Source organism: Taudactylus pleione, unplaced genomic scaffold (genome assembly GCF_031769625.1).
Source record: "Taudactylus pleione unplaced genomic scaffold, aTauple2 ptg000093l, whole genome shotgun sequence".
NCBI classification, from domain to species: domain Eukaryota; kingdom Metazoa; phylum Chordata; class Amphibia; order Anura; family Myobatrachidae; genus Taudactylus; species Taudactylus pleione.
The window spans coordinates 10,835,753-10,861,025 of NW_028284495.1; the positions used below are offsets into that span (position 1 = coordinate 10,835,753).

The window sequence follows — 25,273 nt, forward strand, 5'->3', positions numbered from 1 at the left end:
GTGTCTGACCTGCCATCAAAGCTGGCATTTAAATTTGCCCACCCAGTTGTGATGTCAGCGGACACTGCAGCCAGTGTATGGGTGGTCAGCAATTCGCCCGTACACACATGCAGATGCACCAATATATCTTACACATATATCGGCATCAGCTGTACCGCAGGGCTGACCCGATGTGTCTGTGAACATCGTTGTATATCATTTGTCGATTGAACAAACAATATATCGACAAGTGTGTACCCAGCATAAGACAAGATACATGTACACCTGAACTGCTGCGGAACATGCACTTTTCCTGCCAGCATTACTATATCCAAACTATATAGAACTTGTACGTCTAGCACCATGAGCCCAGGCATCGTCTCTTTCTTAGCACTGTAAACCCTTGTGTATCTGTATCAATAATACTAACACTAATATTTATAGTAGAAATATAGTTGATTATGTAGTGATAAATTAAGTATCAATGCTATAATTATGACAAACACAAATTGGAGTGTATAAGATTGCTCCCTTCTTACATATGGAGTACACATCTATTTTGTCATCATTCCTCTGTCCATATACCTTACCCGCAGGATTTCTTCAAGACAGTGAATTACTGGAGGCAGGTAAAGGTCTGACATTGCTTCTTCTGCTTTAATTTTATCATCTCCCTCTTCATGACAGACAGACAGGATATAACAGAAGCTGGGAGCAGGCAAGTTGTCCAGCACCTGGAGAAATGACAGTAAACATTAATGCAGCTAATATGTAGTAAGCCAAATAGACACAGATGAACACCACAAGTGAAAAGATATCCTTCTCTTATACTGTAACTATGTACCTACAGTTATTCCTACTCACATTAATGGCGAATAATGTAACTTAAATTTCCAGAATTGAAGAACAGATAAAGATATGAGGGTATGGTCCATGAAGCACGGACATAAAAACCCCTGTAGGGGGTAACATTTACATTTTGAAATAATTTATTTATTAACAGTTTCTTATATAGCGCAGCAAATTCCGTTGCGCTTTACAATTTGAATCAAGATTAACATTATACTGGGTTGTAAAAGACATACATACATGACATACATAAGGGTAAGAGGGCCAGAAAAATCACTTGAACGTAAAGAAGAGGAGATTGTGATAATGCAACTGGATACTTCAACTTTATGGCAGAGACTCCAGTTATTGCTTTAACTAAAAAACTCAAAATCCATAATCGAAATCCTCATATCAGAAACGCTGTAACCTTCTACAGTAACAACATGATATAAATCTAATCACGGCTGACATGCCCAGACATCAAGGCTACGTGTGATATAATGAGTAACAGCAGACTTGCACTTCCCACAAATCTGTTAAGTACATGCTTTGTACCTCAATGAGCTGCCAGCTTACACCAATCTCCACACGGTTTAGGGGCCCACTTCCCCTGCACCCAGTGCATAATGGCATCACAATATTGTGTACAGAATATACTAGATCTTGGAGAGTAGTTTGTAGCCTGCCCCTTTCTACCAGCACACTACCTCGCAGGCATCACAAGCAGCACATTTGGAGGAGATGAAGAAAGCAGTCATTACGTGCAGCAAACAAGAGGCTGCCAATGGAATCTAATTGCACTGTATGGCATAATGTAAACTGGGGGCCACTATGTAACAATGTGATTAGTGGCACTATAATAAGGCATAATGTGATTGGTGGCACAAATGAGGCATAATGTGATTGGTGGCACTGGCACTATAATGGAGGCATAATGTGATTGGTGGCACTATAATGAGGCATAATGTGATTGGTGGCACTATAATAAGGCATAATGTGATTGATGGCACTATAATGAGGCATAATGTGATTGATGGCACTATGAGGCATAATGTGATGGATGGCACTATAATGAGGCATAATGTGATTGATGGCACTATAATGAGGCATAATGTGAACTGGGGGAACTACAAGTGGCATAATGTGAACTGGGGACGCTACAATGTTGCATCAAATTAGATAGAGAACTACTGTGGGGTAGGTTTTTTATATGTATTATAATATATATATATTTATTTATATGGTGACACAAGGGGTACGCTGCACCTTAAGAATGTACATAAAACAAACAGGTATGATCAAAACATATCACCATTATATATATATATATATATATATATATATATATGAAGTAGAATGTCATTGTGATCCTACACTTGGATAGACGTTATCTTACATCAGCTACGTGATTGTTATAACTGCCAGCAGGAGTATATGGTGTTATTACACTAACACGCCAGCTACTACCACCAAATCAGCTGGGAACCCTTTGCCCCGCTGATCTCTGTAGTCTCTCACCAGTATCATCAGATCAGCTCCTTGCTTATCCCACAGGAACCACTGGTTTGTATCATAATTTGTCCACTACTCACATCACCCTCAGAGGTGTAAAGAGAACACTATTATCAGATACCTGGATTTTATACTACATGCGGTAAGCTCCTAAGGCCATATTTAAATACTGTCTATCCATTCCCATTAGAGGAAGACTTTGGCTGTCCACTCTACACTTTCATATATTACATGCTATTTCTACCATATATGATTTTACTTACATCAGGATCACATCAATATGTATACAATTAATAAAATTGCCCATTAGAGTATATACATATGTTTAATTTAAGGAAGTTACATTCTAGCATGTAATAATTGTTTTTATCTTTATCTTTTTTGTGTTTATGATATATCCATATTTTAGTAAACAATGACCCAAAGTAAACTTATATGTACACTTGGAATTATTTACCATCACTGCTTATCCATCAGGATATTTAGCACACCACACTAATATATGTTTCGCTTTTGTTTTTTTAACTAATACACCTCCGTTTTTCCTAATGGGTTTATGAAACTTACGTTGTGCCTACATATTGATTGTGCCTACATATTGATTGTGAGTGCCAGAACTCTAATTGGAGTTATTGCACAATGTCACGTGAGCATTAAATACATAATGGGGCTGATGCAGAGTAGAACAGAAGTATCCTGCGTGTTCTCACACCAGGCATGCTCTAGAGGTGACCATCTACAACTACGGCCAATTATGAGTTATGTGTAAGTGGGTGGTGACGGAATTAGCACATGGGCTCACTTCAGTGAGTGCAGAAAACTTAATTGCAGGCTATGCAGAGTTGTGCGCACACGCAATTATACCTATCAGTATCCTTTGCATCAAGCATAAAGTTGGTGCAAGCACACACTGATAGTGATGATGCCTGAGAGACCATGCATATGGGCGGGGGCTGTCCAGGCACAATATTTTGTCTGCTTCTCTCTTATACAGATGCGTCAAAGTTCATTGTGGCCGATCATGCCACAAACGTGCAAGCACTGGCGCACTATGCGCCACGATATGCTATGCGGCGTCCCCGATCTCGGGAGTGCGTCTCCATTCAGTCCTATGGAGATGTGAATGTGCGTCTCTGAACGCAGGAGTCCGTCTCACTACGCTACAGGCAAGGATGTAGCTGGTCATATCTGTACAAGGTGTTTACCCCGGAATCGGCCGGGAGTTCGAATCCCGGCAGCGGCAGCCCTACAAAACAGCAGAGCCCGGCAGCGGAAGGCTGACAGCGCTGGAAATCCCGATCGTGGTAAGGTAAGTATCAACTAATCTAACCTAACCCCCCTGTGCCGAACCCTAATCCCCTCTCTAAGTGCCTAACCCTAAACCCCCCCTTCCCCGCTGCCTAAACCTAAGTTCCCCCCGGGGGTGCCTATCCCTAACCCTCCCTCCCCCTAACCCTCCCGGGGTGGGTACCTAACCCTAAGTCCCCCCCCGGGTACCCTAAACCTACCCCCCCCGCGCGCGCCTCGGGGAAATGACAGGCATCTAGATATAGGGCGTCTAGATGTCGGGAATCTGGCAGCCGGCTTTCCGATTGTATAACGTTTACCCCAAATGCCCAACCAATCCCCCCTTCCCGACTGGGTGCTGTCGCAAAGAATACTCTGCATAAAGGTCACATATATGCATTTAGTTCCAAGCACGCAATGCAGGAACAATTACACATGACTTGTGTTCAACGCTGCATCATCCCCAATAAGATGTTTAAAACAGTTGCTTTTAAGCAATGTCAGCTTCCTTCCCTTTTCTTATAGACCTTTTAGATTTGTTTTTTTTCTTAAAGGAATAGGATTAGAAGCACATAAACATTAGATTTTAAGTCACTTAAGATGGTCAAAAGAATATAAATACAAAAGCTAATTAATGAGAAAGAGTCCTGATATTTGTCTCCATACACTTATAAACTGAAAATAATAATGGTGCACTCATTTAAATAAAAAAATAAAATATTACCTACTATTCTACATGTCTCAATTGCCTTACTGTGGTAACTGTATGTTCTTGAAGATTTGTGTAGGTTTAATCTCCATGTTTACAATAAGTTTACACTTACCTGATATGAATGGCAGCATGCCTGCCAAAGCTACAGTACCAGTTCTTCAATACACAAATACTGTTGTTTCATGGAATGAAACCCACATATTCAACATGAGAAATTGCTGAATACCTGTCATAACAGGACACTTCTATGTGTTATATTTCTGGGGTTTAATTAACATACCACTCTTCTGGGCACATGAACCCCTATACTTGGTATAAACAACTGGGAGTTAATTAAAGTCTGGAACATTAAATTGCTTTGGAATAATGGAAACAGCTGCTTGGCCATTAATATTTTGTTCCCAGCATGGGAAATTCTTTAAGTACAAAAATATGTTCGTCCTTAAAAAGTATGAGTGTATTCCCAAGATTTAGGTCAATTCTAAGGAAAATAACTAGTAACTGGAGAATTTGCTTTATGCATCCATAATTTAATTCAACAGGTTGCAAAAGAACAAGGTACTGTGCAGGTACTCCCATACTCAGTGATATCTCCGAGTCATTCTTTGTGTGATTTACATGCCAAGCCTGTTTAAAAGAAAGAAATGTGTTGCCTGACCTGTGATAAATAATCTTACATTATGTGAAAAAAAAAAAGTTTGATCTATAACTCGTGGCCTCCACATAAAACCAGACACCTATAGTAGATTAATCATCGTTACAGTGAGGACCTTTTGTAGATTCTTTCATACATCACAATAAGAAATTCATGCAACAAGTTATTTTTCTATTCACAGTAGTAATACTCTTAGGGGGTGTATGTATAAAGGCCTTTTTTATTAAATCATGTGGAAACTCCAGCTTTCGCATGACTAAGTACTGGGGCTCTGTAGCAATAGCCTATGCAGGCAATACAGAAATCTCCTGCAAATGACTATTTAGCGCTGCAGACTGCAGTCCCCATTATTCTCAATGTGACTGTGGTCTAACTATGTACCAAGCTACAAAAAGTGTCACTGTTCAGAGCTTGAACCTGTCGCTTTATGCCTAGGGAGGCATTCTTGGAGGAGAGAGAGGGATCTTAGTATCCCTTTCCTGCAGCCACTGTTCGTCTCCGAAGATTCCCGGAAAGAGTCACTGCGCACATGCACAGTCAGAACATCTCTGAAAAATTAGAAACATTCCTTGTTTCAGGCGGGTTGCAGTGTGTTATTGAAACACCGTCCTTGCATAAATATTTCATACATACAAGGGATAATTATGTTAGTACGCATACTAAACGCCTTATTAAAAAAAAAAAAAACAATAATAAGGCCACTTATTAATACACAGCCCCGGAACGGTATGTAAAGCTGACTGTCGGGATGCCTCCTGTCAAAACACAGACAGCGGCATCCCGATGGTTGGTATCCCAACCCCTCGGGTCGGGAGGGTAAGTATACTTACCCTCCCCCCTTCTCCCCCCTAACCCTAACTTCTTGTAGCCTTACCGTTAACCCTCCCAGTTGGTGCCTAAACCTAAACCTCTTTCCTTCGTGCCTAAACCTAACTATCCTCCCTTAGTGCCTAACCAATACCCCCTTAGTGCCTAAGCCTCCCCCCCCCCACCCACCCGAAAACCTAATGCTAGCCCCTCTATGCTACTTTGGAAATTAATGAGACAACAGGGAAAGAACATTATATACCGGGCTAAATGGGTCATTTTAGAAAGTGTCTTTGTAAGTAGGGTTACTCTACATTCAGATTTGCTAAGTGAAGCAAATACATATATAAATCATGACCCTTAGTGGATACAATATTGTGAGCAGTGGTTTAAGGATTATTTGAATTATCAACCAAAAGGTATCAAGGGGAACACCTCTCCCTATACATCTCTGACCTCATCACCTCATCACTATATAGCTCCCCTCACTTCCTCTTAGTCTGCCTATGACTAGCACCTTCCTCCCTCTAATGACCGCCTCTCACTTCTGCCTTCAAAACTATTCTGTGCTGCTCCCCAACCATCTGATCAGGTTCTTCTCCCGTCTTCTACCTTTCAAATGCTCTCTCAAAACCCAGCACTTCATTACAGACTAGCCTACCCCCAGCTGATACTTTTAACTGTGGATACTACCAGCTACCGTCCCAATGTCCACTCCAAGGGTCATTCGTTCCTAATGTCTCATATACTGATTGGGAATCGGTACATGGAGGTGTACACAAGAAAAGGCAGTTGCTTATACACATGCAATCGGCCGATTAATTTGCACTGCGCATGCATCACAGTACCAGACGCTGCTATCGGGAATGTGATCGCAGAGGATACGCAGACCGATGGCAGAGTGATTGACAGGAAGAGCCGTTTGTGGGTGGTGACAGGGGGGTGATAGGGCGAACACATGCATGCCAGTACGTTTCAACGCCGTTGCAGGGGCGTGCATAAATAAGCCACTGCGATACCAGACGCAGCCTGAGAACTCATAGCATGAGCTGAAGTAAGCTATTCCTGAGTGAGGTCTTTCCTCTAGTCTGCAGAAAGACGCACACCAAATTAGATGATCTTGAAAACAGCTCACAGCAGAATAATGTAAGTCTGGTAGGGCAGCCAGAAATTGCACAAGGCTCTGCTCTTTATCAAAGTTTGAAAACTACACTGCCAGATTTACTAAGCATTGCGGACATTTTCTTGGATCTTGTTAGAGAAACGGTCCATCGTATGGGACAGCTCCGTGATCAAAAGAGCCCCATGTGGTGGTATATCTATGTCTCAGGTATGTACATAATGAAGCTATCTAGAATGCCTCTTGACGACAACAGAAGCTGCTCTGGAATGATGCCAAATTACTGAGATTTCAGTACTATTCTGCTGGAGTAACTAAAGCCTCCAGGGAGTTTTTGCCTGTTTGCTCACACCTTATCAAAGCAGGTAGAACATTTGCCTTGCTTCCAGCTGGACTGCAGATCTTTGACTGCTCTTCATGTGGACTTTACTACAGCTGTGCTCGATGATGATAGAAGACATTTTTAATGCATTACTGAATTAGAAAATATTAATTAATGAGGACAAGAATAAACTTTAACTCCTTCATGACTGGTGATAGTTTGAGTCTTAATGACCAGGACCATTTAGCTTTTATGCTACTGTATATTGCTTCACCTTTGCCATTTTTCTGTATATTAATTAATTTTACTACATTTTATATACAGTATATATGGATAGATTTAAGTTGTAAATCTATTAGATACTGTAGGTCAAAAAGGCAAAATCCTTTCTGCTTAATTCTTTGTATAGGTATTTTGTGTAGGTTGGCATATAGAAAGAAGATCACCCCAAACTATATTTGCCTAGTAACAGATATTTTCTGGCACCATTGGGTGTACATTGGGATCATTGGGTGACATACGGAGTATAGAAACGGTGTGCACTTGATGTAGACCTACAGAAAGATTATTATTTTTACTTCTCTGATGATAAAATTGAGGCATTCATCTGTGATACAGTTTCTTTTTATAGAGCATTTGTTTTCTGACAAAACAATTAGATATCTTTTAATGGTACAACATAGTGATTGCAAAACAGTAAACAGATTGGAGGGCATTCTAAGGTACAATAAGGCACATCCTTCTATTAAAGCTTTCCTCTATTATGGAGCGTACACACGGTCAGATTTGTCAGACTTGTCAGATTTGTCAGATGAACGACTGAACGATTAAACGATTTGAACGATTTGGACGATTTGACCAAAGTTTTGAACGATTTGAACGATTTGAACGATTGAACGATTTTTGACTGCATTAAAATGAATGGAATCGTCCAAGTCTGACTGCAAACACATCAGATGTCAGATATCGTTATCTGACAAACGGGAACGCGCATCGTTGATCGTCCATCGTTCAGGCATGTCAGATATGAACGATTTTCCATCAGATATGAACGACTGAACGATTTTTAAATCGTTATCGTCCATATCTGAAGAAAAAATCTGATCGTGTGTATGCACCATTAGTAATCATTATATCATTAACATGCTTAATGTTTTATTTCAGCTACACTGATTAAACCACCCCTCCATGTACTAAGCAGTACACCATGAAACCTGCAATGTGAGTACATTTTTAGAGAAGGGGGCTGTGGCTGGTTTTTTCCAAGACAAAAAACTACAGCTCATTCAACAAGAACAATTATCTTCAAACACAAACCTTGGCCACACAGGTGGTAATCATAATTTAGGAATCTCCCTTATTTTGTCACAGCAACTAACCTTATTGGGTCATTTGTCTGGCTACATATTGGTATATGATTAGAATGTCCACTAAGGGATATCCCCCTGAAACTTCCATATTCGGGAGTAACTGCAAATATTAAGTATCCCCTACATGTATGTACAGGGGACTGCAGCAGATATTGGATAGATCTGTTGCGGTCCAACGTTTTTGTTCAAAAAAGAAGCCCCCATAAGTTTCTATGAGGGTTGCTTTTTGAAAAATTTACCAAGTTCTGGAATGTGACGTATTCTGGAGACTGGCAGCGGTAGCCAATGCCATCTCCAGATGGTGTCGGCAACCGTAGCCTATGGGCTACAGACTGCAAGCTGGATACATAGTTTCCCTCCCCAGATTTCCCCACTCGCGCATGTGTGGTCAACAGACCATGCATACGCATTAGTGCACCCGGCTCCCTTTCAAAGTCCTTGCACCTGCGTGTGCATTATAATACATTCATCCAATCAATAATTTCTTATTGCTGTGAATAGTGGTTCTAAGAAATTATAATTATTGAGTCTTGGAGCCAATGATTAGTAAACTTGTAGTGAATTACTACAGCTGTAGTTAGTGTGTTTTGTTTTTGTGGGTGGTCATAGAAATAGGAGCAAGAAACCTTTGTAATATTGATTTAAGGCTCAGCATATATAAGTTCTACTTACACTCATAAATATATATGCAATGGGATGCGGCCATAATCCCGACCGCGGGGATTCCGGTGCTCAGAATGCCAACGCCGGCATTCGGACCGTTGACATCCTGAAGGTAAGGGTTAGGCTCTAGGGGGAAGGTTAGGTTTAGGGTGCGGGGAAGTTAGGTTTAGGCACTAGGGGGAGGTTAGGTTTAGGCACCAGGAGGGGAGGGTCAGGGTTGGTTGGAGGGGAGGGTCAGGGGTGGTAGAGGGGGAGGGTGTCGGTCTTCTAACCCTGTCAGTATGCCGGCGTCGGGACCACCGGCATCCCGAGCACCGGCATCCCGTACCCAACCCATATGCAACAGCTACATAACAAGTGCAACAAACATATAAAGAACTTCTCAAGACCATTTACATATGTTATGAGGAGCCTTTAATAATGCATACAGTGTTGGATCTCTCGATAGGTAAACAAAAAAAGCTGCTATTATTAATTAAAGTAACTAGGTAACACAAATTACAACTTTCTAGATGGTAAAAAAAAATATATGTATTTTTTTGCTGAATACAGTCAGTCAGTGTACGGTTTCTATGTGACTGTTACATTTTATGTGTTTGTTGCAGGAAGTCAGCCAGGATCATCTTTCACTGTTCAGCCATTGAAGACCTGGTGTGAAAATGGTATCAGTAACAAAAACAACAATATTGTGTAGTAAAAGTCCATGGCACCACACTGCCCTGACATGGGCTTCTGGTTACACTTTCAGCCAAAATAAAATAATATGAAACAAAAAAAACTAATTATTTAAGTTTTAGTAGGAAAGAGTTTTTATTTACATAAAATAGTTAAAGCATCATTCTATTTCTATATCCTGCTATTGCTGAGATGGCGATAGGCCACAACACTTCTTAAATAGGCAACGTTTGGTGAAGCTTTGCCAGAGAGACATGTCAAAAGCTATTGCTGGCCATAACCACCGAGAGTTATCAGCATCACTGAGGGTTTTATATAAAGGGAGATGTCCTATCTCTGACAAAAACAACAGTCTAATAAGTTCAACCTTACATAAATTCTCTGTAATGTATTAGAGAATAATATTGGTCTCACTAAAGGTATATCTGAGACCGAGGATTTAAATGGGGTGCACATTAATGCCCTTGAAACACACACTACAGATGTGTCCACATACATATATCCTCCATGTGCTACAAGTCGCGTCTGTGACACTGTAACGTAAGTACTGTAGCGTTTCACATGATACACCCGCAGTTGCACACAGAATATAGGCATGCTGCACATCATTTTAATCAGCAGACACTGCTTGTGTGTCCTATTTGCATCGATGTGTGAATGTGATGCATTTGAAGGTAAAAAGACGCACAGAAATACACTTGGCGCTACCAAGTTACACCACAGCATGGCACGACTAGAAGGGATGTAATGTGCAAGGAGGCTAAATGTATGAGGACACGTCTGTATATAAAATACCAAAGGGTTTGACAAATAAATGCTGTTACATTCCAGTATTATTACAATTACGGAAATGGGTGTTATTTCCCTCTTTATGTGGTTGTTGATCTTCCTTAAAAGATCCTTAATCGTTATTAGAACACATTAACTGACAGACAATACTGAAATGATACTATAGAGCTACAGAATTGTAATATACTACTCTAGTACTCCTACTTCTGTTTTATAGCAAATGCTGCATTCCCACAAGGGGGGCCCAGGCCCTGTATACCAAGTACACTGCCTCAAATCTATTGCGAGAATTCTTTTTACTTTATAGCAACTTATTTTTATATACTTAGCTTGACTCCTGTACAACATACATTAAACAAATGGACGTATAGAAACATGTTATTTGTATAATACACAAGGAATACTTGGCTATGGAGCTGGACACACAAACAATATTTTATTTTACACAGAAAATGTTTATGCCAAACTAAGCAGATGCTTTACATCTTCTAGTGCAAACACATCATATATCAGTGATGAGCCACTGAGCGAGAAAGACGAAAACCGCCTATTGCTTTCTCTTCTAAAGTCCCATATCAACCAATGCAAGCTTGTGTAGTGTGCCCATTACCTACACACAATGGAAGCAGCCCCTTAGTGTGCTGTACCAAATGCCATGAATGAAGCAGCCTATCATAACGAGCCTCACTTGAGCATGTGCAACGGTGGGTGTGAATGAGTTAATCATAGCAAACCCATCTGTCTAAATATCATTTAAGCTTCCCAAAATTATACCTTACATTTACCATGCACTGCCCAGTTCTGTCACTACTAAAATATGGCTCAAAAACTGACACTATGATGAAGCCTGACATCTCGAAAAGCAATTTCAAACTCATTTAAAACAAAGAATATTTAGCATTTTGCATTTCTGTACACTTTGAGAAGAAGAGAAAAGTCTGCAATTAGTGCACAAAAAAATAAAATATAACTTTTAGAATATTAAATCAGATGTGTGTTACTATGTTATCTTCTATTGTTTTGTTATAGCTAATATGTGTTAGCTGTTGGTGATAAATATTGTATCGTATGTTAGGTAGAAACCAACTAGATTACCTAAGGATCTAATAAGATAGCTACTTGTTGTAGTAGGTAATATTAAAACAGTACAATACTTATTTGGATTTTAATTTGTTCAAAATACCACATATATTAGTGAACATACCCATACAAATTAGAAGAATAATTGTATAAGAGTACCTAATATGTATAGGTATCTGCACTAATATAAGTAATGCCAAGTAAGCTTGCAGATGCCACCAGTTTTAGCTCCAAAAAAAGTCTCAGTGTGCAATTTCTGGGCCTCCAGTAACTGGGTTTACTTAGCTGCATTGTCAGTGACATCACTGCAAAGATTTTCAGTTGAGAGTTCAGCCTATTAGGTGGTCCATATATTAAAGAGATTAATTAGGCACTCATCACTGTTCTTAATACTAATGCCTGGCCTAATATTTTATAAACACACCAATCTGGAGCTGGTCAGAATGATCAATAATCATGGTCATTACCAATTATACAGTACCACTTTCATACCAAAGCCGGGGCTTTAACCTTTGCTTTTTTCCAAAGTTACTAAACACAAGTTGTACCCGGGTCACAGCTCCTATACCCCTTTCACATTGTACCTTGGTCCCGGTTTATTCCCGGTTCAACCCCTTTCGCACAGAACCCATGTCAGTCCTGCTAAACAGTGTGTGTCATAAGAAATCAAATTTTTTGGGGACACAAAGTTGAGGTAATGAAAAGTGGATGGTGACTGCTCCACAGCCGCCAATCAGCTCATTTTAGGCAAATGACCCGGGTCGCGCCTTTTGCACAGTAGGCTACCCAGGTCGGTCCCGGGAATAACCCTGATAGCGACCAGGGTAGTGGCTCCGGCAATTTGCATCTGGCTAGACCCTTTCACACAGAAAAAGGACCCGGGTTGAACTGGTTTTCCCCAGCAATTTCCTAGTTCGAAATTTCTGTGTGAAAGGTGCATTAATTACAATCAACTATACTATCACAGTTGAGAGAATGCATTTTTGTATACATAGACAATAGATTTATCGTTAGCGGAAAGGCCATTTCCTTTTATGTGACATTTCATATATCACTGAGCTGTTTCCTCATACTTACTGTACATCTCAGCAAAAAATAAACACATCTGCAATGTCATCTAACACATGTCAATATATTTATGGTTGTGTTAATTTATACAGCAACCCCGGCTGTGAAAGATTAACAGAAATATAGGAAGTATTATCTAGCTCTATATGGACAGTTGCATGTACTTTGAGTTTAAAAAAAATCTCCCTGGGCTTGCACAACAGTTGGTGCCTCAAAGGAAAAAAATGCAATTTTCTCTCACCTGTCCTTGTTCCTGACTGTGGCCATGAATTTTTATAGGTGCCAATGGAGGCCACAGGCTGTCAATCAGACTGAAGAGTCCTGGGGCCCTGTAGATAATTATGTAGATATTAAAATATCATTCATGAATTTTCCATGGAAAGTTGAAAAAGGTTCTGTATATTATAAAACCGTACCTAAATATCATATCTGTAGAATGAAAAACCCTTATAATTAGGAGACAAAAACAGTGCTTTTTTTTATTGGTGTACTAAGTTGCACTTTTTTTCTTGTGTGCAAATTTTAATTTTTTTATCTAGTTCCAGAAACAGGAAGAAAACAGGGAATTACTTTAGAAATTAATAAAATAAGCATTTGAACACGTATCCAGGGTGGTTGCTACTACTGTATAAACCTTGTATCAACTTATAACTTAGGATGAGTACTGCTACCTTCTTTCACAGGGAAAAAAAAAACAGTGCAAAAATCTACATGCAACTTTATCAAAAAAACTAAATCTGCCTAAAAGTAGGAGTCAGGAGAACTACATTAGCTATCTTTCAATAACTGCAGGAAGTTGGTGCAGGATACAAAAAAAGTGTAAAATGAATACATCAACTTGTGTTCGAACAAGTTATAACCACCCTCCTGCCCCCCTTCCCCACCCCCCAAAAAAAACAACTTCAATGTACTGCTGGCATTTAAATAGAACTAATGTGCTTTTTTTCCCCATCTATCTTACACAGAAACATTACTTTACCCCCTTATTGTCCCTTCCCAGCAGCATTACAAATGCTTATGTGGGTATAAGGTTCTCATTGAGCATTCTGCAGAGACTGAATTGCTGCTAAACAGCTTCTGTTTCCTCAATGTCAGAGGCCTGCAGTTTGCCAGACAGGAGTAAAGCGTGTTAGGCCGTCCTGTAGGTCATTATGTGCTGTCAGAGTGTAGTGTTATCCTTTCAGCATGTGAGTTTCCCTCACGCTCTGTGACACAATATGCAAATTAGCCATGTGAAGGTAACCCAGCGTCCCATGTATCCGGCACACAGAGGCTTCCCGTCCGCCTCCCTCGCTGCAGGATGAGAACAGGCATGTGCAGTAACTGACGTACACCACACCCTCAAAATGCTCATTTTCCAGAATATAATCAGGTTGTTTTTTTTTTTTTTTCTTTTTAAGAGTCGAGTTTGGAATTTAATATGGATATGATAGCTGATTAAACACATTATAAAATTAAATACACTACTTTTTTATTCTTTTATCATATGGTTGATAAATTCAAATTTAAATACCATTAAAAAAAACAACACAAAAGTAACAAAACACTAAATAAATGCACAAAACAGCAGTGCTTTAATGGTGTTTATTACCAGTAGTGCAATGACGACAACTATAGTGAATACAGGGAAGAGATATAAAATTGGAGTAAACAGAGGTTACCTGAAAACTCGGCTATTGTGACTAAGAAGTTTATCAATTAACGCCACTTACAAATGTTGCCCACTGTATGCTATACTTAAATTAATTTATTGGGGGTGTGCTATACAACAGATTGTTATAAGGGCCATAACTAGGGGTGTGCGAGCAGTGCCGCCGCACAGAACGCAGCACCCACCACTAGCCCACGGTCCCTGCATCTGGCTAGCAGGGTGTTAGGAACAGCACCCTGCAGTCAGAATCGCAGCTGCGGTGCTTCCTCGGACATGGACACTGCAGCCTACATTGCCCACCCCCCTCCCCCGAGCATCCTCAGGATGCTACAGGTACTGCTGTGCTTCCAGGCGCTGGCAGCACTGTCCCACTCGGCATGCGCTCAGGGGGGGTGCAAGGTCGTAACAACCCTGCAGATACTCACCTGCAAAATGACATATCATTATCAGCCAAATTATACTATTTAAATGCCTCTAACTGCATGATTAGTCATTAGGAGCAGTGTACCAAAGGTTCTAGACTCAGTCCTGATATTCTTACCTTATAATAAAGATTTGGCCATACTTTTCACCTACTCAAGGGCTGGCAACTAAAATCCGTGTTAACTCGGACTTCAAAATCACTGAGAAAAAGTCACAACCACATGTTTGTGACCCGCAGTAACGCGCGATGGTACCTGCGGCTAATTGAATTTGGTCCATGGAGGAATAGTTGTATCCTATTCGCTATCCTGTAGTACAGTGCTAGAGAGATTGTGATTGCTATACAAATAGGTATCTTCTTCGCAGAATACAAATGCAAATGATACTGTTTATGTTTGTGTGGGTAGCGTGTATTACAGCAATCAAAGAAATGTCCATTAGTTGCATTGTGGAAAAAAGCCAAAAAAACATGTCAGAGAGGCCGCCCTGTGCTGGAACAGGAATTTTACACTGTCAGGAAAAATTCATCTTGGACATTAGCCAATATAATCTCTCTAGCCGAAGCCTGTTTTTCTCTTTCTTGTTTATGTGATACATGCATGAGCAAAATAAAATACATCAAAGCATATATAAAATACATAAATCAATATGTTTTATGTATCATTCTATATTATATATACACATACTGTATATATATATACACATATATATATTCTATAGACAAAAAAACCTTACGGTTTCACATGCCCCATTAAGGCTGGTTAGACATGATCTGAAAATTCACAAAACCTATTGATTTTCTGCCACTCAAACTTCAAAAAAGCAATGAAATTACGATCATTAAGGCTGACGCCTTAATGGACGTGTTCCTTGCGCAATACAGATATGGTATGCCATGACACCCTGTGGTTAACGGCAGATTCAGCACTCTCACAGAATGAGATTGCTGTCACTCACAAAATGGTGGAGCTGCTAATTCACAGAATTGTGTGCTCATTGGAATACACACATGCAGTCTTTGGTGAGAACCGCTCATTGGATGAGAGGCGGAAGGCTCGCCTCTCTCAGCGAATGAGCGCTCCGCACCGGGATTTCTGTACTGAAATCCCGGGCGGAGCTGTCATTCGGGTAGTAGTATTCTTAGTGAACACTACTAATGTTCGTGGGTCCGGGTATCTCATTTTTTTTTTTTTTTTTACCAAGACCCTGGATTGTGTGAAGAGGACCTGATCCACGCATAGGAGGAGGTGAGTATGGAATTTTTACTACAGGTGCTCCCCATTGGATTACCTACTGGAGAAGAGGACAGATTGGCTTCAGAGATACTAGGTGAGTATGTGAGATAGTGTGTACATGTGTGAGTACATGTTTGTGTGCATGTATGTTTTAATAGAATTGTACTCTTCTACGGTGTTGTGGTTTTTTTTTTTTAATATTGCTTTTGCTGTGGAACTAAAAGTATCAGCAAGCCTAAAATGCCCCGCCTGCTGATACTTGTGGTTCTCCAAGTACCAGCATGCGCGGAAGGCTTGCTGTGAACTGTAGTTCCACAGCAAAAGCCAATATTTATATTTTCATATGCACCACACTTTACATAATCAACTCGGCACCCACTGCCCAGGGGTGCTGGAGATAGCCCCGGGCTATCAGCCTGGGGTGCCCTGAGGAGGGGGACCCCTTTATTGGGGGGTTCCCCAACTCTCCAGGGATCCCTGGCCTGGGCTGACTAGCGGTCAGGGGTGATGCTGCGGCTGGGGGGCCCGGTGAAAGGGCTCCCCTGGCTGTGGCATCACCCCCCCCCCGGCGCGCTAGACGGAGTCCGGTGCTGGTTCTGGTAAATACAGGGGGATCCTACGCATTTTTTTCCCCTGTATTTCCAGAACCGGCTCAGAGCCCTGTGCTGGTTGCGCTACGTCATTTGTCCCCCATATTTTGGCAACCAGGACAGGTTCTGAAAAGCCTGGTGACCCTACGTCGTTTGTCCCCTGTATTTAGCACAACCAATACTGGGGCTCCAAAGCACGGTGCTGGTTGATTTATGGGGGGGCGGGGCCACGCCATTTTTTTTTAATTAAAAACATAAACAGGTATCATGAATCTACCAGATCCGAGCCTGCATTCTGTGTGCTGCTACCTCCCCCGGGTCCTAGCGCCTACTTCGCCACCGTCCACACCGCCGTTATAGTCCGCTACTGTAACCGGGTTCTATGGCCGCCCGCTATCCCCCCCGCGCCTTTCGCCGGCTCCCGCCAACTTCTTCCCCCCGGACCTGGCCCCCGTTGCCGCCCGCGAAACGACGGCCATCTTGCTGCACCCAAGTGAAGCCACAGTTATTACACCTGCTGGAGGCTCCTCCTACGGCTGCGCAACAAGTTGAAAAGTCCTATCACTACAATGGCGCATTCTTGAGGTAATAGTTTAAAAACTGTAACTTTATAATGTACCTGAACCCCAAAAGCACATACCCTGGCACAATAGCTACCTAATAAAACAAACCCCAAGTCTAAATTCCACCCCCACCCTGAGTTTTGCCTTCCCAAAAATCCCCCATAGACTACAGCAGAAAAGTTGTCCTAATTGAGAATGTCAGAAAAAAGTGACAGTTGGATCTTTAGATTACTCCCAAATCCTCATTTTTTATGTTTTTGCCCTGAAATTTGGCATGCAGCACCCAGTGACAGTTCTACCCGCCCCTACCAAATTTCAACTTGGTACCTCCTATAGCTTGAACACCCTTCCCCCCCCTCCGGAATTCTCTTTGGAGAAATCCGTTTTTTTAGATGCAGCCTTAATATAAGGGCACGACTGTGCCCTTTATATATAACAACAACTAAAGTGTAAGTATTATATATTCAATCCTAAATAATAACCGTGCACTCATCAGGTATTTTGATCTTCAAAACGAATTTATTTACTCCAGTAAAGAAAATACTATTTTCTTTGCTAGATTGTCCTGACAATGGTCTATCAGAAGACCGAAACGTGGACTTCTACCCATCAGATGGTCATGTAAGTCAATAAATTTATTGTAAAGCTCCAAAAATCTGGCAAGTGCACACACACACTATATATATATATATATATATATATATATATATATATATAAACGATATAGGAGGGCAAGGCCGTAACAACTCTGCAGATAATCACCTGAAAAATGACATGTCATTATCAGCCACATTATACTATTTAAATGCCTCCAACTGCATGATTAGTCATGACGAGCAGTGTACCAGAGGTTCTAGACTCAGTCCTGTCATTCTTACCTTATAATAAAAATTTGTCCATACTTTTCACCTATTCAACGGCTAGCAACTAAAGTCCTCATTAACGCTCAGTGAGACCTGTGTTAGCGCAGATTTCTAAATATCTGAGAAATAGTCACAGGTTTGTGACCCACTGTAACGAGTGACGGCACCTGGGGCTGATTGAATCCGGTCCATACCACTCTTGGGTTTGCGGCTGACCCCTTATATATGCATGCCTTAGTGTGTGTTCAACCACCCAAGGTGTGCGTATATCAGAGCACGACCGCACACCCAAGAGCGGTATATCTATCTTATAACATGGTCCCTTGTTGTGACAATATAGTTGTGGAGATGATGGAGGGTTATACAGAATGGGAGATAAAAAATAGTTCGGAATACGCTATTTCATTTGAATTATTTTTAATGAATAAACATTTAACTGGATAACAGTGTAAGTGAATAAAATGGCTGAGCATTCAGAAAAGGCTGCTTAAACATTTGAAAATTAATGACTACTGTCACTTTAAGACTTGTTCATTTTGGAAAGAAATCGTGTTGAACAATGAATTGTACTGGCTGAAAGCGCATAGTGCCTCTTCAGGGTCAAGGTATATCTGCTCACTGTTTGCTGGACCGGATTCTGAAGTGGCTGGTCAGGTAAGTCCTGTTTAAGTTCTCTGAATAGATCATAATTTGTACCAGTCAATCTTTAGTGAGGATTGGTGTCCGTAAATTTGGAATTTTTTTCTGTCAGAAATGTGTATTTCAGCGAGGCAGTTAAGTGCTGCTTTTCTGTGAGCAGTGTCCCTGTGAGAGATGTTATTGTTTACATTTGTGGAGTGTTACAGCTGTGGCTTTGTGATGAGGTTTTGATAACAGTGGGAAGTAAATCAAGCATTAGGTGTGCAGTTGTTTGGAAATAATGCACAGTCATGTGATCGTAAGTATGGGGGGCGTGTGACCGGACGGAACACAGTAGCAAAGAGGGGGGCAACACAGAGCAGAAGTCAGTTGGGGGTGGAGCAGTGATTAGAGGGAGCGGCAGACAGGGTACCCTACCCAGTACTAGTGTATATATGTGTGTGTGTTGCAGAATACAAAAATATCACACTTGAAACAACTACAATTTCTTATCCTTTGTAAAGCTGGATAAACTCTATACGATGGAACAAACGATGCGACAGTCATCCCAATTTCACTAAATCCCAGATATAGCACATACACACTATGCAATCTTATGATACATATCGCGTTGGGGGATTGTATACAATTGTTTCTCCTGTACACTGTGTGAACTCCTGTACACACTACATGATGTGCACCACATCGTTCATCGCATCGTAGCGCAGCAGATGGGACGATGCGATGAGCGACAGCAGGGAGCAATGAATTGGGCATACACACTAAACAATTTTTGGACGAATAGTGTGTACCCAGCTCTAGACATAACACAACAATGATTCTGGCATTTTCTATAAATTGCAGTCCTCATTAAAGATGCTTTACTTTCATGTGTTGAGGGGAATAAGTGTGCCCAATAATAGTAAGAGTGCATAACTAAGCATAATGTGGGAGTGTTATGGGGTAAATAACACAAGGCAGGCTTAGATGTAAAAGTAGTACTGTGATCAGCACACAGGGAAATGATAGCTCCACTACAAGGACACATGGGGAAAACTCTAGATTAGTTTTTGCAAACCACATAAACCTCAGGAACAGAAGGACGGAGGAGAGAGGAAAACTCTAAGCTGACCACACTCAATACAGTTATAGGGAAAAACTTTAGTCTGCAATTTGGCCACATCAACATAGATTGCCAGATCCAGAATGGTAAAATCAATACTCTAATGGTACAGGTCCAAAATACTAGTCGGTGATTATGTGACACACTGGCCCCACACTTACTGTAACACAGGTGCGGCGGAACTCCGGGCTATAAAAGAAGACAGCTAGTCATCGAAAGGTGCAACATTTAAACGTTTAAATGCGTTTTTGTATAAAAAGTGATGCAGCGCTCACAAGAATAAATATCCCCCCCCCCCCCATCACCTTGATTGCTAGACGCCGCTTCCTCGTGTCCAGAAGATCCGAATGCGTCACCTCAGAAGTGACGTCAGGGCTCGACAAATTTTTCTAAAATCTAGGAGCCAGCTTAAAAGTTTAGGAGCCAGACCATCGCCCCAACTAAAATATATGAAACCTTGTATAGACCACAACACAAGTCCCTTCAATGCCCCTCAGAGCTCCCATACCCCCAGACCCTTAATGATATGCTCCACAATGACTCACAGCAGTCTGCAGAAAAAGTGACAGGCAGGAGAAGGCTGCATTTATCACCCTCAGTGACAACCAGCCCACGCAGTCCAGCCTGCTCCCCTGCTCAAGATGGTGCCCACCTCGATGTATCCTCTGCGTCCTCACTGTGCAAAGAGGACAGGTGGATCCAGCCACGGACGAGACATACTCAACCCGTGCGCCGCGCAGACAGCCCAGAGTCTGTCACACATCACACTGATGCTGCACTGCGAGCCTGTGTGGCTTCACTGCTGACAGTCAGCAGTGCCAGCTGAGACGGCTAACACTCAAAGCGTGTGGGGCTTTCAGGGTTGTGTGTACTGGGGGCGATGTTGAGTCAAATCTCGCGAGACTGGTACTGTGAAAGCTCCTCAGCGACCACGGTAACAATTAATAACAGCTGAGCCGCCGAGGAGGAGACCAAGGACCGGAGCTGACACAGCTAAACGCTGTACTCCGGGTTTTTCATAGTAAGTGTCAGGGACAAGGAGTGGGGGCCCCGGGGTTGCCGCCCCGCCTATAATCCTGTCTATACCCTGCACAACCGCAATCTGGGGAACTGCTTCCTCGGATCCTCCCTCCCTGAAAAATCTGGTCGCCGGGCAACAAAATATAGTCGCCATGGCGACCTGGCCCCCGGGATTTGTCGAGCACTGTACTACGTGACTGTGTAACGAAATGCCATGTGAACTGGTTGGATTTAAACTTTTTTTTTTTTTACCACCATGATCATTGTTGCACCATGACAACAATTAGTTTGTCTTTTTTTCTTCTTGTTTTATTTTTATGTATAGTACAGTTGGTGTACATTATGTACCCGGCACCCTTACATGATTGAATCACTTTTACACTATCACTATAGGATTCATTGTTGTGCACTTTGATATTATGTATGAACATTAATATGTTTAAATATTTACATATTTTGTAACATCTATTCACATGGCATTTCAGGACACAGTCACGTAGTATGCTGACGTCACATCCGAGGTGACGCATCCGGATCTCCCGGACATGAGGAAGCGGCGTCTAGCAACCAAGGTGACGGGGGGTATTTATCCTGGTGAGTACCGCATCATTTTTTATATTTATGCTTGACAAAAATGTATTTATTTATTATTTATTACCAGTTATTTATATAGCGCACACATATTCCACAGCGCTTTACAGAGAATATTTGCCCATTCACATTAGTCCCTGCCCCAGTGGAGCTTACAATCTATATTCCCTATCACGTGGTCACATACATATACACTAGGGGTAATTTTGTTTGGAGCCAATTAACCTACCAGTATATTTTTGGAGTGTGGGAGGAAACCAGAGCACCTGGAGGAAAACCCACGCAAGCAAAGGGAGAATATACAAACTCCACACAGGCCCGTAGTGGGTATCGAACCCGCGACCTCAGTTCTGTGAGGCAGTAATGCTAACCATTACACCGTCTGTGCTGCCAAAAATGCATTAAAGCATTGAAACGTTGCACCCATTGATGACTAGCTGTCTTCATTTATAGCCTGGAATGCCGCCGCACCTGTGTTACCATGATATAAGTATATATATATATATATATATATATATATATATAAAGTATTTAAGTTTTCCTATCTATAACCAAAGTGGACACAGGTTTGAACAATAGTGACAAGCTCAGATAAACTGTGTGTAAATCTAGAGAGATAGGCAACATAAGATCGTGGCACACATTCAGCTCGGTTAAGAAATAAAAACTTCTATTAAACCTAAGGCACTGCGTTTGTACATTTCCTGTCCTGTAATATTAGCATTACCAATGTAAAGAGTATTCTAGTAAGGACTGTGTTCTTGCTGTTACATAAAACTACTGTTGAGAAAACTAATAATTAATACCATCTTGTTAACATGAGCAAGATGAAAATCTGCATTTCACTACTCAACTAACTGACCTTCCCCTTGTGGTTCTCTGCAAGATCTTCATGCCAGAGAGAAGACACGCTTTCCCTTCCAGTGTTTGACAGTATTTCCTGAAGTCATCTATAGGAGTGCTTGCAAACTGTACATGGAGCTCACTGAATATGCCATACGCATCTTGGATGAGAAGACACATTCTGAAAAACAAACATCACAAACACTATGAATGGCCTAAATATCAACAAGCCAGCAAATCAAAATGCACATATCTGGCAACCTCAACAAAAGTAATACAGTATGGTAAGGTGAAGAGTTACGGAGCATACACTGAATGGACAATATACATAGAAATTTGCAAGGTATCAGGGTGAGCAGATGATGCAGCAGGACTGTATTGGTATAACAGGACATATATATATTATAATATGGGGAGATAGAGATACACAATGTATTGCAATATACATAAAGTACATACATATACAGTGCCTTGCAAAAGTATTTACCCCCATTGCATTTTTCATGTTTTGTTGCCTCACAACCTGGAATTAAAATGGATTGTTTGAAGGTGTGCATCATTTCATTCACAGAACATGCCTACAACTGTGAAGTTGTGTTTTTTCATATATTCTGAATCAAACCACATTTAGGACAACATAACAGAAAACTTTAGCGTGCATAACTATTCACCCCCCTAAAGTCAGTACTTTGTCGAGCCACCTTTTGCGGCAAGTACAGCTGCAAGTCGCTTTGGATAAGTCTCTATGAGCTTGCCACATCTTGCCCCTGGGATTTTTGCCTATTCCTCAAGCAAAACTGCTCCAGCTCCTTCATGTTGGATGGTTTCCACTTGTGAACAGCAATCTTCAAGTCTGACCAGAGATCCTCAACTGGATTGAGATCTGGGCTTTGACTAGGCCATTCCAACACATTTAAATGCTTCCCCTTAAACCACTCGAGTGTTGCTTTAGCAGTATGCTTTGGTCATTGTCCTGCTGGAAGGTGAACCTCCGTCCCAGTCTCAAATCACAGGCAAACAGGTTTTGCTCAAGAATATCCTTGTATTTAGCACCATCCATCTTTCCCTCGACTTGAATCAGTTTCCCAGTCCCTGCTGCTGAAAAACATCCCCACAGCGTGATGCTGCCACCACCAAGTTTCACTGTGGGGATGGTGTTCTTGGGGTGATGGGATGTGTTGGGTTTGCGCCAAACATAGCATTTTCCTTGGTGGCCGAAAAGTTAAATTTTAGTCTCCTCTGACCAGAGCACCTTCCTCCTTACATTTGGGGAGTCGCCCACATGCCTTTTGGCAAACTCAAATCGTGTCTTCTTATTTTTATCACTAAGTAATGGCTTTTTTCTGGCCACTCTTCCATAAAGCCCAGCTCTATGGCGTGTACGGCTTATTGTGGTCACATGCACAGATACACCAGTCTCTGCTGTGGAACTCTGCAGCTCCTTCAGGGTTACCTTTGGTCTCTGTGCTGTCTCTCTGATTAATGCCGTCCTTGCCCGGTCTGTGAGTTTTGGTGGGCGGCCCTCTCTTGGCAGGTTTGTGGTGGTACCATGTTCTTTCCATTTGATGATGATGGATTTGATGGTGCTCCGGGGGATAATCAAAGATTGGATATTTTTTTTTTATTACACCCAACCCAGAATTGTACTTCTCAACAACTTTGTCCCTGACTTGTTTGGAGAGCTCCTTGGTCGTCATGGTGTAATGCCTCTTGGTTAGTGGTGTTGCAGCCTGTGGGGCCTTTCAGAAAAGGTGTGTTTATATTGACAGATCATGTGACACTTAGATTTTACACAGGTGGACTTAATTTCACTAATTATGTGACTTCTGAAGGTAATTGGTTGCACCAGAACTTTTGAGAGGCTTCATAGCAAAGGGGGTGATTACATATGCACATGCAAATTTTCAGAATTTTATTTATAAAGATTCTTTTTTAAATATATTTTTCTCATTTCACTTCACCAAATTAGACTATTTTGTGCAGAGCCATCACATAAAATTCAGATAAAAATAAAATAAAAAATAGCAGGTTGTAATGTAACAAAAAATATATATACATGCAAGCTCTTGAAGGTAAAACCTTTGAGCAGCCGGAAGCTAGACAGTTTAGAGAATGCAGGCACTGTCTTGCGTCCCTACTTTACAATATGATAGATTTTATTTCACAAAATATCAGACGGGCGGATAAAACTAAAAGGGTATTACAAGCAGAAGCACGGTGGATTCACTGTTTAAACACAGTGCAACCAAATAGTTTAAGTTAAACAACATGCTTTATATAATTGTTGTTTCTGACTGTATTATGATACATTTGTAACCAAGAGGTTTAAGTGGACCCTTGGTTCTTACTTGTTTCATAGTATTCGTGTGTTCAAATATATGATGATTTTTGGTATTGCCTTTTAGCAATTGATTAGCCTGTGGATGTTCATTATTCCTCTGGAGCTTCTTGTGAATGATATTTATCTATTATATAAATAGGTAGCTTGTTGGTGATGGGTATGCTCACTAGTCTGTTTATCTGTTGCTATAGTCCCGGACCCTCTGTATTAGTTGTGGTATAATGCTGGAGTGCTGCTTCCCCATTCTAAGGTTCTGAGGGTTTATGTCATCACTGCAGAAGGCACCCACTATTGAGTTATTTGGATTGAGTAATAAATATATATATATATATATATATACACACACACACACATATATATTCTGCACTGTAGAAAGGGAAGCTCCTGGCCCTTCTCACACGGGTCACAGATCACCAACAGGCCATATTACCTCAAGCCTTTTATTTAGTCTCCTCACTTGTTTTGCTGTCAAGTGAGAGGTTAAATCCCCGGACAGTAAAAATAGAAGAAAACATCTAGATGCCAGGGCATAAATCTTTGTT

General features: G+C 41.2%; 1 protein-coding gene across 4 annotated transcripts in view; it reads right to left on the reverse strand.

Annotated features, from left to right (window-relative positions):
• Positions 1-25,273, reverse strand: part of SPIDR (scaffold protein involved in DNA repair) — a 480,368-nt gene that overhangs the window by 69,704 nt on the left and 385,391 nt on the right. For all 4 annotated transcript variants that reach the window (XM_088469549.1, XM_088469550.1, XM_088469551.1 and 1 more), the window contains exons 11-13: positions 22,410-22,571; positions 13,112-13,199; positions 570-713 (exon numbers count right to left, since the gene is read on the reverse strand). In XM_088469549.1, the coding sequence (XP_088325675.1) occupies positions 570-713; positions 13,112-13,199; positions 22,410-22,571 (394 nt within the window). The remainder of the gene's footprint in view (positions 1-569; positions 714-13,111; positions 13,200-22,409; positions 22,572-25,273) is intronic.